Source organism: Nicotiana sylvestris, chromosome 2, assembly GCF_000393655.2.
Source record: "Nicotiana sylvestris chromosome 2, ASM39365v2, whole genome shotgun sequence".
NCBI lineage: Eukaryota > Viridiplantae > Streptophyta > Magnoliopsida > Solanales > Solanaceae > Nicotiana > Nicotiana sylvestris.
This window is the reverse complement of record NC_091058.1, coordinates 39541505-39557899: the sequence shown is the minus strand read 5'-3', so window position 1 is coordinate 39557899 and position 16395 is coordinate 39541505. Positions and strand designations below refer to the sequence as shown.

At 36.3% G+C, this 16395-nt stretch overlaps 3 protein-coding genes across 3 annotated transcripts; 2 read left to right on the top strand and 1 right to left on the bottom strand.

Moving 5' to 3' along the window:
• The first annotated feature begins 389 nt into the window (after positions 1-389).
• On the top strand, positions 390-1976 carry LOC138884321 (uncharacterized mitochondrial protein AtMg00810-like). The gene is made up of 4 exons (XM_070165451.1): positions 390-545; positions 1059-1109; positions 1196-1211; positions 1300-1976. The coding sequence occupies exons 1-4, from the start codon at positions 390-392 to the stop codon at positions 1974-1976; spliced, it is 900 nt and encodes a 299-aa protein (XP_070021552.1).
• A 6859-nt stretch (positions 1977-8835) lies between these two features.
• On the bottom strand, positions 8836-9770 carry LOC138884317 (uncharacterized). The gene is made up of 3 exons (XM_070165445.1): positions 9681-9770; positions 9324-9620; positions 8836-9255 (listed from the first exon to the last, which is right to left on the bottom strand). The coding sequence occupies exons 1-3, from the start codon at positions 9768-9770 to the stop codon at positions 8836-8838; spliced, it is 807 nt and encodes a 268-aa protein (XP_070021546.1).
• A 2688-nt stretch (positions 9771-12458) lies between these two features.
• On the top strand, positions 12459-14039 carry LOC104226022 (uncharacterized). The gene has a single exon (XM_009777913.2). The coding sequence runs from the start codon at positions 12459-12461 to the stop codon at positions 14037-14039; it is 1581 nt and encodes a 526-aa protein (XP_009776215.2).
• The last annotated feature ends 2356 nt before the right edge of the window (positions 14040-16395 follow it).

The following is a 16395-nucleotide window of genomic DNA, read 5'->3' as shown; positions in this document are numbered from 1 at the left end:
TCTGGTACGCAGACTATAATATGGAGTCATTCTTTTCCTCGATTCGGGATTAAAATTGGTGACTTGGGACACCCTAAATCTCCCAAGTGGCGACTCTGAAATAAATAAACCAATCCCGTTTCGATTGTCCTTTAATTGGAAAAACTCCCTTGCGCCCTCGCGGGTGCAGAAAAAGGAGGTGTGACAAAGACCAACTATGATTAGAAGTGCAATTAAGAGCAATTACGCATTTCTAATTTAGATAGGAACCCAATTCCCATTTCTAGCTCCCTGTGGAAATTGATGCCGACCATCTCGGGTAAAAGCTGCTTCGACCACTCTCGCTACTTTTTAGAAGTGTAGGGTTGGCACCGATCACTGACTCACAAGAAGACCTAGGCAATGGAAACATGGAGGTAGAAGAAATCCCTGCTCTTCTCCCTCAACCAAGCATCACAACTACAGATTTATCAGATGCAGTTTTGGATGAGCCAACAGGAGTTGAAGCACCTACTCCAAATGCATCTGAAGATATTGTAGCTGATCCTCTGACCACTATGCAGGAAGTAGAAGCATATTTGCAAGAACATCAAGCTACCACTTAACAATCACGGTCAATTGAACCTGCTATCAATACAGAAGCTCCCATCCTTAGGAAATCCACCAGGAGTAGAAAACCTGGAATTTGGCTCAAAGATTATGTCACTGGTTTGAAGACATTAGGACACATTACCTATCCAATTTCAAGTTATGTCAACTACACACATTTTCCAGAACACTATCAAGCCTACCTCTCAAATAACTCTACTCTCATAGAACCTAAGACTTTCTATGAAGCCTCTGCAGATGGGAGATGGATTCAAGCTATGCAAGAAGAAATTCAAGCACTTGAAGCTAACAAAACTTGGGAGATTGTAGAGTTGCCACCAAGAAAGAAAATAATTGGTTCAAAGTAGGTGTACAAAATCAAATACAAGGCCAATGGTGAAGTTGATAGGCTCAAGGCACACTTAGTGGCTAAGGGCTACACACAATAGGAAAGTCTTGATTACCATGAGATTTTTTCTCCTATTGCAAAGATGGTCACTGTAAGGAGTGTGATTAGCCTTGCAGCCTCTACAGGTTGGAAGGTATTCCAAATGGATGTAAATACTGCATTCCTGCAAGGTTATCTTTATGAATAAGTCTACATGACTTTGCCACAATGATTCCATAGGCAGGGGGAATCACAGGTTTGCAAGCTACTTAAGTCTCTTTATGGACTCAAGCAGGCATCAAGGCAGTAGAATATCAAGCTAACCAATGCTCTTACTGAGGCAGGATATGTGCAAAGTGCCTATGATCATTCCTTGTTCACAAAGAAGTCAGGAACAGACTTGGTGATCATTTTGATATATGTTGATGACTTGATGATTACTGGCAATAGCAGTGAGATGATAGATGAAGTTAAAAGGTCCCTACATAAGTCCTTCAAACTCAAAGACTTAGGAAAAGTGAAATATTTTTTGGGAATTGAAATTATGAGGTCACACAAAGGCATACTATTGAATCAAAGAAAGTATGCACTAGAGCTCAAATCAGATTTAGGACTAAGTGGGGCAAAGCCTGCAAGTTCACCTCTTGAGCAAAATCAAAAGCTTGCCACCATTGACTATGATAAGCATGTAAGACTCAAAGGAGATGAAGAGCTGACAGATATTGGAGGCTGTCAGATGTTGATTGGGAAGTTGATTTATTTGACTATAATAAGGCCTGATATCTGCTTTGCAGTGCAGGTCCTAAGTCAATTTATGCAACATCCAAAACAATCACACTTAGAGGCAGCTATGAAAGTGGTGAAATATATAAAAGGGTCACCAGGAAAAGGAATACTATTGAAGAAGGGAACATTGGAAGAGATTACAGCTTATTGTGATTCAGACTGGGCAGCCTGCCCAAACACCAAAAGATTAGTGACAGGCTATGTTATTAAGTTTGGTGAATCACTGATTTCCTAGAAGTCCAAGAAACAACAGACAGTCAGTAGAAGTTTAGCGGAAGCAGAGTACAGAAGCATGGCAGCAGTTAGTGCAGAATTGGTATGGCTAATTAGATTGTTAAAGGAATTTGATGTGTCCTTGCAGATGCTAGTGAAGGTCTTTTGTGATAGTAAAGTAGCTTTACAAATAGCTGCGAATCCAATTTATCATGAACGGACAAAATACATTGAGATCGATTGCCATTTTGTGAGAGAAAAGATCAAAAATGGATTAATATCCACCCATTACATCTCTACAAGAGAACAAGTAGCAGACATGATGACAAAGGGACTTGGAGTAGCTCAGCATCAAATGTTGATGTCCAAAATGGGAATGTTCGATGCTTCCCATTCTCCAGTTTGAGGGGGAGTATCAAGAACACTAGTTAGAGTTAGTTGTTAGTTAGTTAGGAAATTAATTGAGGGACCTAAGTGTAAAGAAAAGAAGTTGAGGGTCATAATTTTAGAGAGTAGGAAGGGCACGTGTTTTCTGTTAAATAAACAGTGCCCCTCCATAAATCAGTTGTATTCTTTCTTCTTCTTCAACAGAAGCAAAAATGGAGTTGTCTTCTCTTCATTTCCCTCTTCTATATCTTTCCTGATTCTTCTCTACATTCAATTGCATGCTATGAAACTAGGAACATTGAGTGTAGATTCAACAAATTAACAGTATAATCATTTACTGACTAGAAAAAGTAAATATTAAATCTTGCTGGCTATTTGTGTAACAATAAAGAAAAAAAGGCAAGAAAAAGGAAAATAAACCAAGAACAAGAACACCAAATGCAAATGCAAAGATAATAAAGAAGTTATATGATTCTAATTTGCATTACGACAATGCACTTACCATTCGATGTATTATATATAATCAATCCATCACCAAGCATGTCCAACCAATTGTTTTTTTTTTGTTTTTTTTATATATATATGGGCTTATAATAAACGTTAATTAACACAAGGACATGGCGATTCTTTTGACTATCAATTATTACACGTAGTCAAAATTGTCCTTCCACAAAGCACATTTGGTCGAAAGTCAATTATTTGAAACCTTCGACACAGAAATCCTGTCCTATATAGTTCCAACAGAATATCTCGCAATTGTTAGTTTTCTTAAACTTAATTGCAAGGACAAGAAAAACCAGATTTTGGAGTTCTTGAAAAATAAAACTGAAAGTGATGTTTTATACTTCAATACTACACAAAATGGGGGTGATTTGTGTGGTGACCAATTTTTCGCTTAAACTGATTATGGAAGGACCTGGTTCTTCTATGTATTCCTTCTACTACTGTTGCGGAATAATAAATGTAGAAAGTAAAGAACACAAGTATTTTTAAGTGGAAAACACCTAGCTCAAAAGGTGAAAAAACCACGACCTACTACTTAGTAGGATTTTCTCCAACACTTCACTAAATCACTGAGCCAAAACAACATTTACAAAACTCTTTGTAAACCTAAGAATTACCTCTAATCCCATTGTAGCAACCGTCCTCTAACTGTTGCGACAACTTCAAGTTAACTCTAACTTGAATACTCAAAATACCTATTACAATTGCTTCTAGATAAAGCTGGAAGGTACAATATGAAAACACCTACTACAATTGAACTAGAAATAAAGAAAGACACATAAAACTCTTTATGGAGTTGGTTCTTCAATCTGGTTCATGTAGCTTCAGGTTTGCACACTTAAATCACACACGAACTGCTTGCAAAAAGCCTTGCTATTTTGCTCTCAATTCACGTTTAACTTCTGCATTTTTGTGCAATACATTAATATGAGAACATCCTGCAATTTATAGAGTTCTTATATGAAGAAATAACTAGAGTTTTGGTGGAAGAGTTCCAGTTGAATTCAACTTCTAACTCCTTCCCTATCTTGGATAGTGTTCTCTTTGATTAAGGAGTCCTTTTCCTTATCAATTATTCAACCTTTTCGATCAGGAGATATTAAATACACCAAGTTAAACTTATCTCCTTCACGTGCATCCCACATGCTCGAATCTACCTATTTTTGTGCATCTGAGGGATGGACCTGAGGAATGGACCTGGTTCATGCCTGAGTTTCCTTTGTCAATCTTCAAAACTAACCTTCACTTGGGCCAACAAATTCCCTCTTTTTGATGATGACAAACTCTGTGCTTTTCACATGCTTAGGCTCTGTTTTAACTCAGCTCAACATCAACACAATGTTAGAAATATTTTTCCTTTTTATCGCTTATCATCAAGGACCAAGTATATTAGGTTATAAACATCACTATTCAAAGCTAAACACCACTTGTTTAAAGCACAACCTTTTTTCTCCCTTTGACATCATCAAAAAGTTGCATAAAAATATGAGATAACCAGATTTTAAAACTTACTCATGGCCACTGGAGCTACTTCAAATACAATCATGGATTAATCATCATAGATCAAGCTAAGAATTTTAACCATCAAAGAAATATAAACAAAAAGTTAGAGAAAAAATAGTGAATATCATTGATGATTGATAAGATTCCACCACAGAGCATAAGAAGAAATAAAAATACTGAAAACATGAGCAAAAGAAACAAAATGTCACAAACTGGGTCACTGATTGATCTACGCTAGGTTAGGAGGCTTAAGGCTGGGAAGAACTAGGTGCTTGGTTTTTGACTTGGAGGAGTTTCAGCATACCTTGAAGAATGCCATCATTCTTCCTTTTTCTCTTGCTAGCTTAGTTCTGAGAGCATCTCTCTTTGTCTCCACCTCAACCAACCTCTTCTTCAGCCTTTCAATCTCAGTATCTTTAGCCCCACTTTCTTGCACCAAGGCTCTGACCTTGCTATTCACTGGTACCTTTTTTGATGAACTAGGTTCTTTAAGAGTGATATTGACTTCATAATCGCAAGCAAGCAGAGTATTAACCCAAAAATTATTCATACTTGTACTAACCTCCCACCTTTTCATAGGTACATTGAAATGTGCAAGCATAGTTGTGAGAATTAAGCCATAGGGAATGGTATGAGTTTTGGTTCCATTGATAATTCTATCAAGAAGATGGATTATAGCTTTCAGTCACTTTCTTCAGCAGGTATGCGAGGGTTTCCTCTATAGATGAACCAAGTTCATCTCCCTAAACAACCATTGCACATGCGATTTGGTTAAACTCACAAGAGTGGGTGAAGAATCAGCCACTCTTGTCCCTTTTTCCCTCACAGTACTCCTAGCACCCTTGCTCTCCTTTTTTTCATTTTTACCACCAACTTCTCAAGATTCTGTAGTCTCAACACCTGCTATAGATCCTACAAATCTGTTCTCCAAATTTGCAGCAACTATAGAAATTGTCTCAGGAGAAACTTTAGAATCAGAAGATACCTGTTCAATTTCGGAAGAACCACTTTTTTCCCCCTGGGTAGCAGACTTAAAAGAATCTAGGTAGTTTAATACGGCCAGGAGTCTTGAACGTAATCAGTTCACTTGTAATGGATAAGTTCAAAAGAACTTTGGTATTTGGTAGGACTCTGCTCATGATCCATATATAGTTATTCCAAATTATGCATAGTGTATAAAACATATTGTGTTATCCTGATGAACCGGGTTCTTCACTGATAATTCTCTTGTGTAAGTCTAAATTTTCCAAAATAGAGAAAATATCATTAGAGATTAATGAGTCATTTTAACATATGGCACAAGAGTATACTATGGAAAGTATGAGACCGAGCAAGATTTAATCTAATTTTATACAATTTACAAACTTTCTAACCAATTTTGTTTTTCATTTTTTTCATTTAACCTTGAACTAGTCCTTTTAGGTGATCTTAATCATCCCTAATTACAACCTGTTCCTCTCAAAGTGATCTCTACTTAAGGCTTTTGTGAAGATTTCAGCAATTTGCTTGTCAGTAGTACAAAACTCCACAGTGATCAAACCTTTCTCATAGTTGTTCCTCAAAAAATGATGTCTAACATCTATGTTCTTAGTTCTCTTATGATGAACCGGGTTCTTTGTCATACTAATAGCACTAGTGTTATCACAAAAAATAGGAATGCAACCAACATCAATTCCAGAGTTCAATAATTGTTGTTTGATCCACAACAATTGAGCACAACATGAAGCAGGAGCAACATACTCCGCTTCAGCAGTAGATAAGGCCACTGAATTTTACTTTTTGGTAGCCCATGACACAAGACATGAACCAAGGAAGTGTGCTATACCTGAGGTGCTCTTCCTTTCCACAAGGAAACCTGCATAATCAGCGTCAGCATATCCCATTAGGTTAAAATTAATACCTTTTGGATATCAAAGGCAAAGGTCAGTGGTGCTTTTCAAGTATCTCAATATTCTCTTGACAATAGTCAAGTGGGACTTCTTTGGATTTGCCTGAAATCGAGCACAAAGACCTATACTGAAAACAATGTCAGGTCTGCTAGCAGTAAAATACAAAAGAGAACCAATCATTCCCTTATACAACTTCTGATCAACAGATGAACCAGGTTCATCTATATCCAATTTCGTGGATGTTGTAACAGGAGTGTCAATTTCTTTGGATGTTCCTTCCTGATTTTGTTACTAAGGAATAGGTTCATGGACAGGTTCCCTTGAGGTTTGAGGATTAGTTCCTCTCTAATCAGTTCCCCATGTCATGTTGCCCTGGGTACCATCACCTGTTCCTTCTTCTGGTGCAGCTTCAGCTTGGGTTGTAGCTTCATTTAAACCTTTTACCATACCAATAGCTTCATCTTCATGTTCCTGTCTCTCAAAAAGAATGTTAGTTTCATCAAAAACTATATGTACACTTTCTTCTACACACATAGTTCTTTTGTTGTACACTTTATAAGCTTTGCTATGTGAAGAATATCCCAAGAATACACCCTCATCACTTATGGGATCAAACTTACCTAGGGAGTCCTTTTCATTGTTATGCACAAAGCACTTGTATCAAAATGCCCTAAGATGAGATATATTTAGTTTTCTCCCTTTAAATAGCTCATAGGGAGTCTTCTCTACAAAAGGTCTAGTCATGCACCTATTAGTGATGTAACATCCAATGTTTACAACTTCTGCCTAGAAGCTATGGGGCAGCTTACTAGAAAGAAGCATAGTCCTAGCCATATCTTCAAGTGTCCTATTCTTTCTTTCAACTACTATATTTTGTTGTGGAGTCGTAGGAGCAGAAAAATTATGATCTATACCATACACATCACAAAATTCAGCAAACTTAGCATTTTCAAATTCAGTTCCATGATCAGACCTAATTGATGCAAGTTGATTACCTAATTGTTTTTCAGTTTTTCTAACAACAGAAGTGAACATGTCAAATGCTTCATCCTTCGATGTTAAAAATAGTGTCCAGGTAAATATAGAGTAATCATCAACAAGCACTATAACATATCTCTTACCACCTCTGTTTAATGTTCTCAGTGGACCATAGAGATCCATATGGACCAGTTCCATCGATCTGGTAGTGCTTACCACTTTCTTGCATTTAAAATGGGATCTTACCTGCTTTCCCCTTGCACAAGACTCACAAACTTTATCTTCCTTAAACTTAATGTTAGGCAGTCCTATCACTAAGTCCGTGGAGACTAGTTTGTTGAGTTGACTTAGACTGGCATGTCCAAGTCTTTTGTGCCAAAGGAGGGGATCATTATCTAACACACTTAAGTAGAGAGTTCATTTTCTGAAAGTGTGGACAGATCTACAATGTAAATATTGTTTTACTCTTTTTCCCTGCAAAACAATCTTGTTAGTGGTAAGATTTATCACAAAACATTTGGTAGAGGTGAATGATACCAAGTTACCTCAATCACACAATTGTGTTACACTGATTAGACTGAAATTTAGGCCATATATCAAGTAGACATTCTCAATAGAGTGAGAATCAGTCTTACCTACCTTTCCAATCCCAATGATCTCACCTTTCTTCTCATTTCCAAAGGAGACATTACCTCCTCTGAGGTTCTCAAGTGAAAGGAAATGGTTCTTGCTTCCTGTCATATGCTTTGAGCAGCCACTATTTATGTATCATATTTGGCTGCTCCCCTTTACTTGGACCCGCAAAAGAAAATTAGGGGTTAGTCTTATGAACCCAAACTAGTTTGGGTCCCTTTCTATAGGCAAAAGGGTGAATCAAATTCTTTTTGGCCTATCCTGGCAGCCTACTTTTCCCTTGAACAAATATTTTATTCTTTTGACTAGCCTTTTCTTTTGCATTACATTCAATTTTATAGTGACCAGTCTTACCACAATGTGTGCAGATTCTCTTCTCAGGAAGTGTGAGGTACTTACTTTTGGGATCCCACTTAGGTACAGAGGTACCGTAGCCAAGTCCTCTCTTATTACTACTATGGTGTTCATGTTGCCAAGAAAGTGCATCAGAAGACCTATTCCATTTACAAGTTCTATCTAGCTCGTGCTTAACCTTGCTTAGATCCTCCTTAAGGACTTTTATCTGCCCATCTCTTTTGTACAACTCGTCTTTCATTTTTCCTAGGTTTTCTTCTAATGTGAGGTGTGTGTGATCAGATTTCTTTTTACCTATTCCTAATTTCAGTTTTAGATTTTCAAATCTTAGCTATAGGATAGTGGTATCAAGTTCATGAACCTGGTTCTTTAACTCACCATTTTTACTATCTCTTTCACTAGCCCTAAGTTCCAGATTTTTGCACTTAGCTTTCAAAATCACACACTCCTTAGACAGTAGTTCCTTTTCATTATTTAAATCCTCAGATTCATTAATGAAATCCAGGAGTAACTCAGATAGCCTTTCTTTAGACAAAACTTTAATCTTGTCTTTCAGATGAATTATACTTATCTCAGATTCCTCATCGGATTCTCCAATTGGCATAAATGCTTGTTCATCTCCATCTTCATCCTCTAAATCTTCATCTGAGCTTTCTTCCAAGGCAGCAACCATAGCCTTTGTTGATCCTTTTTCTTCTTGTGTTGAACCTGTTCCTTCTTCATGTTCCTTCGTTCAGCTCTTTCCTTCTTCCATTCAATTTCCCATTGAGGGTAGTTTTTGATGTGGTAATCAGTCTTCCCACACTTGTAACACCCCTCATTGGTTTGTTTTTTAGGAACCCTTGGTTTGCTGTAGCTTCCACTTCTTGAATGACCCTTTCCTCTCATTAGGTACTTCTTGAAGTCCTTTGTGATCATGGTAATTTCATCCTCCTCTAGATCAGGACCTTCAGTGATTCTGAGTGCCAGGCTCCTTTCCTTCGTGGGTGTATCCATCTTCATGGTTTTCCTTCTAAGTTCATAGGCAGTGAGATTTCCAATTAGCTCATACAACTTAAGAGTGACAATGTTCTTTGATTCCTGAATAGCAGTAATTTTGCTTTCCCAAGAGCTAGCAGAACCCTTGTCAAAATCTTCTCAACTTTATCTTCTTTAAGAATAACCCTTCCAAGAGATTTAAGTTCATTTGTCAGTATGGTGAACCTTGTATACATCTCCTGGATAGTTTCCCCTTCCTTTATGGTGAAATTCTCATATTGAGAATACAACAATGTTCTTCTGTACCTCTTCACTTGAGGTATTCCTTCATGAGGCACTTGTAAAGTATCCCAGATTTCCTTAGCAGTGGTACAACTTTGAATTCTACTGTACTCGTCTGAACCAAGTTCACACACAAGCCATTTCTTGGCCTTAGCATTCTTTTCCCATTTCCTCAAGTTCTAAACATTGCAGTCAGCTCTTATTTTTGGCACATCTACTCCTTCAGCATTCTTCTTCATGGTAGCCAGGGGACCATCAATGACAATGTCCCATAGCTGATAGTCTTCTCTGATGATCTGATCTCTCATCCTGTTTTTCCACCAAGAGTAGTACCGACCATTAAAGAGTGGAGGCCTATCAGTGGATTACCCTTCCCAGATTTTAAGTGGTGCGCCCATCTTGATCTGTTCCTAAGGTGTTAGCCTCTTCAAGGATAACCTGCTCTGATACCAATTGATGTTTTATACTTCAATACCGCACAAGATGGAGGGTGATTTGTGTGGTGATCAATTTTTCGCTTAAACTGATTATGGAAGGACCTGGTTTTTCTATGTGTTCCTTCTACTACTATTGCGGAATAATAAATGTAGAAAGTAAAGAACACAATTATTTTTACGTGGAAAACACCTGGCAAAAACCACGACGTACTACTCAATAGGATTTTCCCCAACACTTCACTAAATCACTGAGCCAAAACAACATTTACAAAACTCTTTATAAACCTAAGGATTACCTCTAATCCCGTTGTAGCAACCAACCTCTAACTGTTGCGACAACTTCAAGTTAACTCTAACTTGAATACTCAAAATACCTATTATAATTGCTTGTAGATAAAGCTGAAAGGTACAATATTAAAACACCTACTACAATTGAACTAGAAATAAAGAATGACACATAAAACTCTTTATGGAGTTAGTTCTTCAATCTGGTTCATGTAGCTTCAGGTTTGCACACTTGAATCATACATGAACTGCTTGCAAAAAGCCTTGCTATTTTGCTCTCAATTCATGTTTAACTTCTGCGTTTTTGTGCAACACATGTAATGTGAGAACATCCTGCAATTTATAGAGTTAGTAGATGAAGAAATAACTAGAGTTCTGATGCAACTCTTCCTTGGTGGAAGAGTTCTAGTTGATTTCAACTTCTAACTCCTTCCCTATCTTGGATAGTGATCTCTTTGATTAAGGAGTCCTTCTCCTTATCAATTATGCAACCTTTTCGATCAGGAGATATTAAATACACCAAGTTAAGCTTAGTGCAGCCCACATGCTCGAATCTACCCGTTTTTGTGCACCTGAGGAATGGACCTTTGAGATGGACCTGGTTCATCACTACAAAAAAAGGGCCTAATTGCGGCGGTTTAATAGCGGGGGTCAGATCCGACCCCCACAAATTTCATTAAATAACGGGAGTTTACTTAACTGACACAATATAAGCAAATAGCGGCGGCTGAAAACCTACGCCATCTGCAAAAAAAACAGCGCGCTAATATTTCCCACGCTCTTTTTTGCTTCGTTCATTTTTTTCTCTGGAAAAAAATACAAATATAACAAAACCTCAAAAGCTCCGCCAGTTCTCACCAACGTTTTACCACGACTCAAGGTAAAGGTTTCAATTTTGAGAGATTAACTCAAATTTCATGATTCTTTCTACTTTATTTTTCTTAGAATTGAAAGTTTTGTGTGAATTTCTCATTCCGTTTGTGAGATTTGAACTCACATCCTTGTTGTTCCCTCTTTTTTCTTTGATTTTCTTCACTTTTTCCCCCTATAGCAGTGGCAAAGGCATCTCAATTACTCACTCGGGCATAGTAATCGACAAGTATCTTTAATTATAGTAAGTTCTTCTACCCTATTTTTGGTTTAGTGCAATATTATTTCTACAAATGGGTCTTTGATCTTCCCCATTTTTGGGTTTGTATAATCTGTAACTTTTGTATGTTTTCTATTGCATGTGGCTTTAATTTTATTTTTGCTGTTTTTTTGGATACTTTATGTTAGATTTGGATTTTCTCTGTTTATTTGAGATTTTTTTGTTGAATTAGTAAAAAATATAAATTTTTTGCACCATGTTGTATGGGAATTTATATGGGTGTATTGTGATTCTAAGGTTTGGTGTTTGAGCAAAAATTTGGTACTAATACCATTTTTGGGTTTGATTCTAAGGTTTGGTGTTTGACTCAACGGGCTTTTTCGTTAGAGGCAAATTCAAGTAACTAATAGCATTCCTATCTTTTCTGAACCATGAAGCCAAAAACTTTAAAAAATCTTCACAAAATCAGATATATGAGAAAGCTCCTATTGTACGCTTCCAAGACTTAGAAAGTAGTAGTATGAAAAAAAAAACAAGAAACCAAGAAAAATAGCATTGCATTAAAAAAAACGTTTTTTTTTTGCTAATCCAAGACAATTCAAGAACTGCTGCAATGCTAGAGAAACACACACTAGTTTTATACCAGTATATAGTAAAAAGGGTAAAAAAAAAAAAGCAAAGTTCTTAGATTATGCAAATTTTGGCGGAGTTTTCAAATGATGTTGTGGCCAAAAGTAGAATTAAAGAAAGTAAGCATATGGTAGATACACAACAGACAAGTATCTCATTGCTCAGGCCTTCATTGTAGTACCTCTTACAAAAAAAACACCTTCATTGTAGTACCTAATGTATTTAGCTTTATATTGTCGCCTCTCTCCCCCTCACTATTGAAATTTACTCTACTTCTTTACCTAAAATCCTCTAAAACAAATTAGAAGAATAAAGAGAGATTAGAATAGTTAGAAGAATTGCAAGTTTATTTACTTTGTTTCTCTATCTCAAATCTATCGGTACTTCATGAAAATCACAATAATCTTTTCTTAAGATATTCGGTTATGTAAGTTCTTTGTTAGAATTAATTAATTTTTTCATTTTCTGTTATGTTAACTTATGTTAATAGACTACTAATTTTCTTCCTCATGAAATCTTATAGGTGATATTATTGCACAATAATCTACTTTCCAATGGATAAATCTTGGATTGGAATGCCAAGGAACACACCACAGTATTTTCTTGGTGTGAATCAATTTCTAGATTTTGCATTTAACAATGTAGCTATAGGAGATAAAATAAAATGTCCATGTCCTAAATGTGGTTGTAGGAAGTGGAAGACTAGAAATATAGTGTTTGATCATTTGATCGAGAAGTCGTTCCCCCAAAATTATGTCACTTGGGTTATGCATGGGGAAATGAATGTATTACATAATTATGAAAACGTAGAGGTCACTCAAGATGCACTACCCATTGAAAATCCTGTAGAATTATTGATCAATGAAGCATTCGGGGGCATAAGGCATGAGGATGTTGATGTAGGTCCGTCACAAGTAGTCGGAGAAGAAGAAATGATACATGATATGCCCACTTCAAATAACAAAGATTTTTTTGAGTTGCTTAGAGATGGACGTCAAGAATTATATGAAGGGTCTAAGTACTCAAAGTTGGAATTTTTGTTAAAGCTTTATCACATAAAGTGTTTGTCTGGGTTAAGTGATAAGGGAATGACTATGATACTAGATCTACTCAGAGACACATTTAAATTTGCAAAGATTCCTCATTCTTTTTATGAAGCCAAAAAGACCATCAATAAGTTGTGTCTTGATTATATCAAGATAGATGCTTGTCCAAATGATTGCATGTTATACTGGGAGGATGATGTTAATGCAGAAACATGCAAGTATTGTCACACTTCTAGATGGAAGCCCGAAAAGGAGAGCAGTAAAGACCATGAACCAACTACAAGTAAGAAACAAAAAAAAGAAGAAAAAGAAGAAGCCTGCAAAATTTTGCGCTACTTTCCATTAAAACCAAGATTACAAAGATTGTTCATGTGCTCTAAGATTGCAGAGCATATGAGATGGCATGCAGAGGATGATAACAAAGATGGAACCATAAGACACCCTAGAGATGGTGAGGCATGGAAGAGATTTAATACAACTTTTCCTATATTTGCTTCCGATCCTCGAAATGTTCGATTAGGCCTGGCTAGTGATGGTTTCAATCCTTTTGGGACAATGAATACTAATTATAGCATTTGGCCTGTAGTTTTGGTTCCATATAACCTTCCTCCTTGGTTGTGTGTGAAGCAACCAAATTTTATCCTCTCAATGATCATTCCAGGTCCACGTACAGCAGGGAATAATATAGATGTATACCTACAACCCCTTATTAATGAGTTGAATGAGTTGTGGAGTGAAGGTGTGGACACTTTTGATTCATCAAAGGATGAAATGTTTAGAATGAGAACAGCTCTTATGTGGACAGTTAGCGACTTTCCTGGACTTGATATCTTATCTGGTTGGAATACACATACTGGTCTTGCATGTCCCTCTTGTAATTTTGACGCAGAACCTTGTCGACTTTGTCATAGTAGAAAGTGGTGTTTTATTGGTCATCGTCGGTTTTTGGGAAGAAATCATAAATTTAGAATGATGAGACATCGTTTTGATGGAAATGTTGAAGAGAGGACCCCTCCAAAGAAGTTATCAGGATCAGACATTTTGCAACAAGTGAAAGATATCAATGTCATATTTGGAAGACAAGCATAATTGAATGATAAAAGGAAAAGAAATAGGAAAAAGAGTGTTGGAGAAGGTGTAACTCAACAATGGAGAAAAAAAAGCATATTTTTTGATCTTCCATATTGGGAGTTTAACTCATTGCGCCATAATTTAGATGTTATGCATATTGAAAAGAATGTGTTTGATAATATTATATACTCTTTGCTAAATGATATAGAAAAATCAAAGGATCATGTGAAGGCTCGAAGAGATCTACAAGATATGGGTATAAGGAGTGATCTTTGGCCGGATAAGAATGATGAATGTCGGCTTGGTGCATTTACAATTCCAAAGGAGAAGAAACTGGCCTTCCTAAAGACTTTAAAGAATATCTCAGTGCCGGATGGTTATTCAAGTAATATATCTCGTTGTATTTATTGGATCAAAAAAGGATCTTTGGATTAAAAAGTCATGATTGTCACATCCTTATGGAACAATTGTTACCAATAGCAATCCGCAATGTGCTTCCAAACCAGGTTGTTGCAACGTTGGTAGAGCTTTCCTCCCTTTTTAGGCATCTTTGTCTGAAAAGCTTAAGCCTCTCAGACCTAGAAAAACTACAAAATCGGATTGTGAAAACTCTTTGCCATCTAGAGATGTTATTCCCTCCATCATTTTTTACTGTAATGGTTCATCTAACTGTTCATCTAGTGGATGAAGTAATACAAGGTGGCCCAGTATATTATCGGTGGATGTATTTTGTTGAAAGGTAAAATATTTCTTATTCAAAATTATTTTAACAGATCTTGTAATAGTATTTAAATGTAAATGCTTCTTCTAACACTTTATTATATTGGTTATAGATTATTAGGTCATTTCAAGTCCCTTGTAGGAAACAAATCACAACCAGAAGGTTCTATAGCTGAAGGTTACATAGTTGAAGAAGCTCTAACTCTTTATTCTCGTTATTTTGAGGGAATTGAGTCAAGGTTAAATCGACCTAAACGTGTAAATGATGAACCAAATCATAATGAGGCTTCAGAAGTGTCAACTATGTTCCCTCAACAAGGTAAACCCATTGGAGGCTCCACAATAGAACCGGTGACTCTTTTGGAGAAAACTCAAGCTCATCGATATGTGTTACTTAATTGCGCAGCAGTAAAGCCATTTATTGAGTAAGAAATTTATTTTGATTTTATTTATGAGAAACATTTAGAGTAATTGGATTAATATTGATGCATATAACACCTTTGTAGTGAATTTAGACATCACATCAGCAGAAGTAGAGGTCGAAGACTTTCCCCAACAGAGATAGAGAGGAGAGTTAGTAAAGAGTTCCCTGATTGGTTTCCTAAGCGAGTGAGTGAACGATTTTTAAAATGTTTCCTAATTGGTTTCCTAAGCTTTCTTGTATCAATTTGTTAACATAAATATGTTGTTTATTTAGATTGTGAATCCAGATATAGCATACACTATCTCTGATGATATCAAGTTCTTAGCACAAGGTCCAACACAAGATGCAAGAAGATTCAGTGCTTATAACATTAACGGATTCAAATTTCGGACTTTGTCTAGAGAACAAGGATTAAAAACTCAAAATAGTGGAGTCTTTCTTGTCTCTGACACTTCGTGTGTTGCATATAGTGCAGATAAAAATGCAAGACAAGCAGACCTACCATATTATGGGAAGTTGGAAGATATTATTGAGCTTAATTATTATGGTCGGTTCAAGATTGTTCTCTTTAAATGCCAGTGGGCTGACACTACTCGAAACAGAGGGTTCAAAATAGATGTTTGGAAGTTTAATTGTGTCAACTTCTCTAAATTGATCCACACTGGTGACCGTGAGTATGATGATCCATATATTGAAGCATCACAAGCAAATATGGTCTACTATGTTGATGATGAAACTGATAAAGGATGGAGTGTGGCTGTACATTTAAAGCCAAGAGATTTGTTTGATATGGGAGAGGTTGATGAAGAAGAAATATACGAGAATGAGCCATACCGACAACAAGAATTTGGACAATTTTTTGATGTTGATTACGAGAATATCCAAATTGCAATAGAGGAGCATATGACTGAATAGATATAATAAAATATCCAAATTGCAATTGCAATAAGAATTTGGACAATCTTTTTTTGCTTGATTAGGATAGTTTGATTAGTGTTTTTTTCTTTAAAACTTACTATTTTTTGGCTAAGAAAGTAATATTTATTCTTTATGAAAATTTTGTGATTTTTTGTTGCTCGGGTTCTGCGTAGTATTCAGTAAGTGTTTGATAAGCTATTATAATGTGGATCTACCATGTTCAAACATTTCTTTCAATGTTTACTTTTTAACCATATTGGATTCAAATTTTTTATATTTCTCAGTTACTACTGCTTTCATGAGCTATATTTT

Excerpts from the sequence above, each read along its gene's own strand:
- LOC138884317 (XM_070165445.1), bottom strand. The coding sequence starts at position 9,770 with ATGAGAGATCAGATCATCAGAGAAGACTATCAGCTATGGGACATTGTC. Across the intron at positions 9,621-9,680 it reads TGAAGAAGAATGCTGAAGGA|AATGCTAAGGCCAAGAAATG; the intron begins GTAGATGTGCCA and ends AAATGGGAAAAG. Across the intron at positions 9,256-9,323 it reads TTGAGAAGATTTTGACAAGG|TTGTATGAGCTAATTGGAAA; the intron begins GTTCTGCTAGCT and ends GTCACTCTTAAG.
- LOC138884321 (XM_070165451.1), top strand. The coding sequence starts at position 390 with ATGGAGGTAGAAGAAATCCCTGCTCTTCTCCCTCAACCAAGCATCACA. Across the intron at positions 546-1,058 it reads CTCTGACCACTATGCAGGAA|ATGGTCACTGTAAGGAGTGT; the intron begins GTAGAAGCATAT and ends CCTATTGCAAAG.
- LOC104226022 (XM_009777913.2), top strand. The coding sequence starts at position 12,459 with ATGGATAAATCTTGGATTGGAATGCCAAGGAACACACCACAGTATTTT.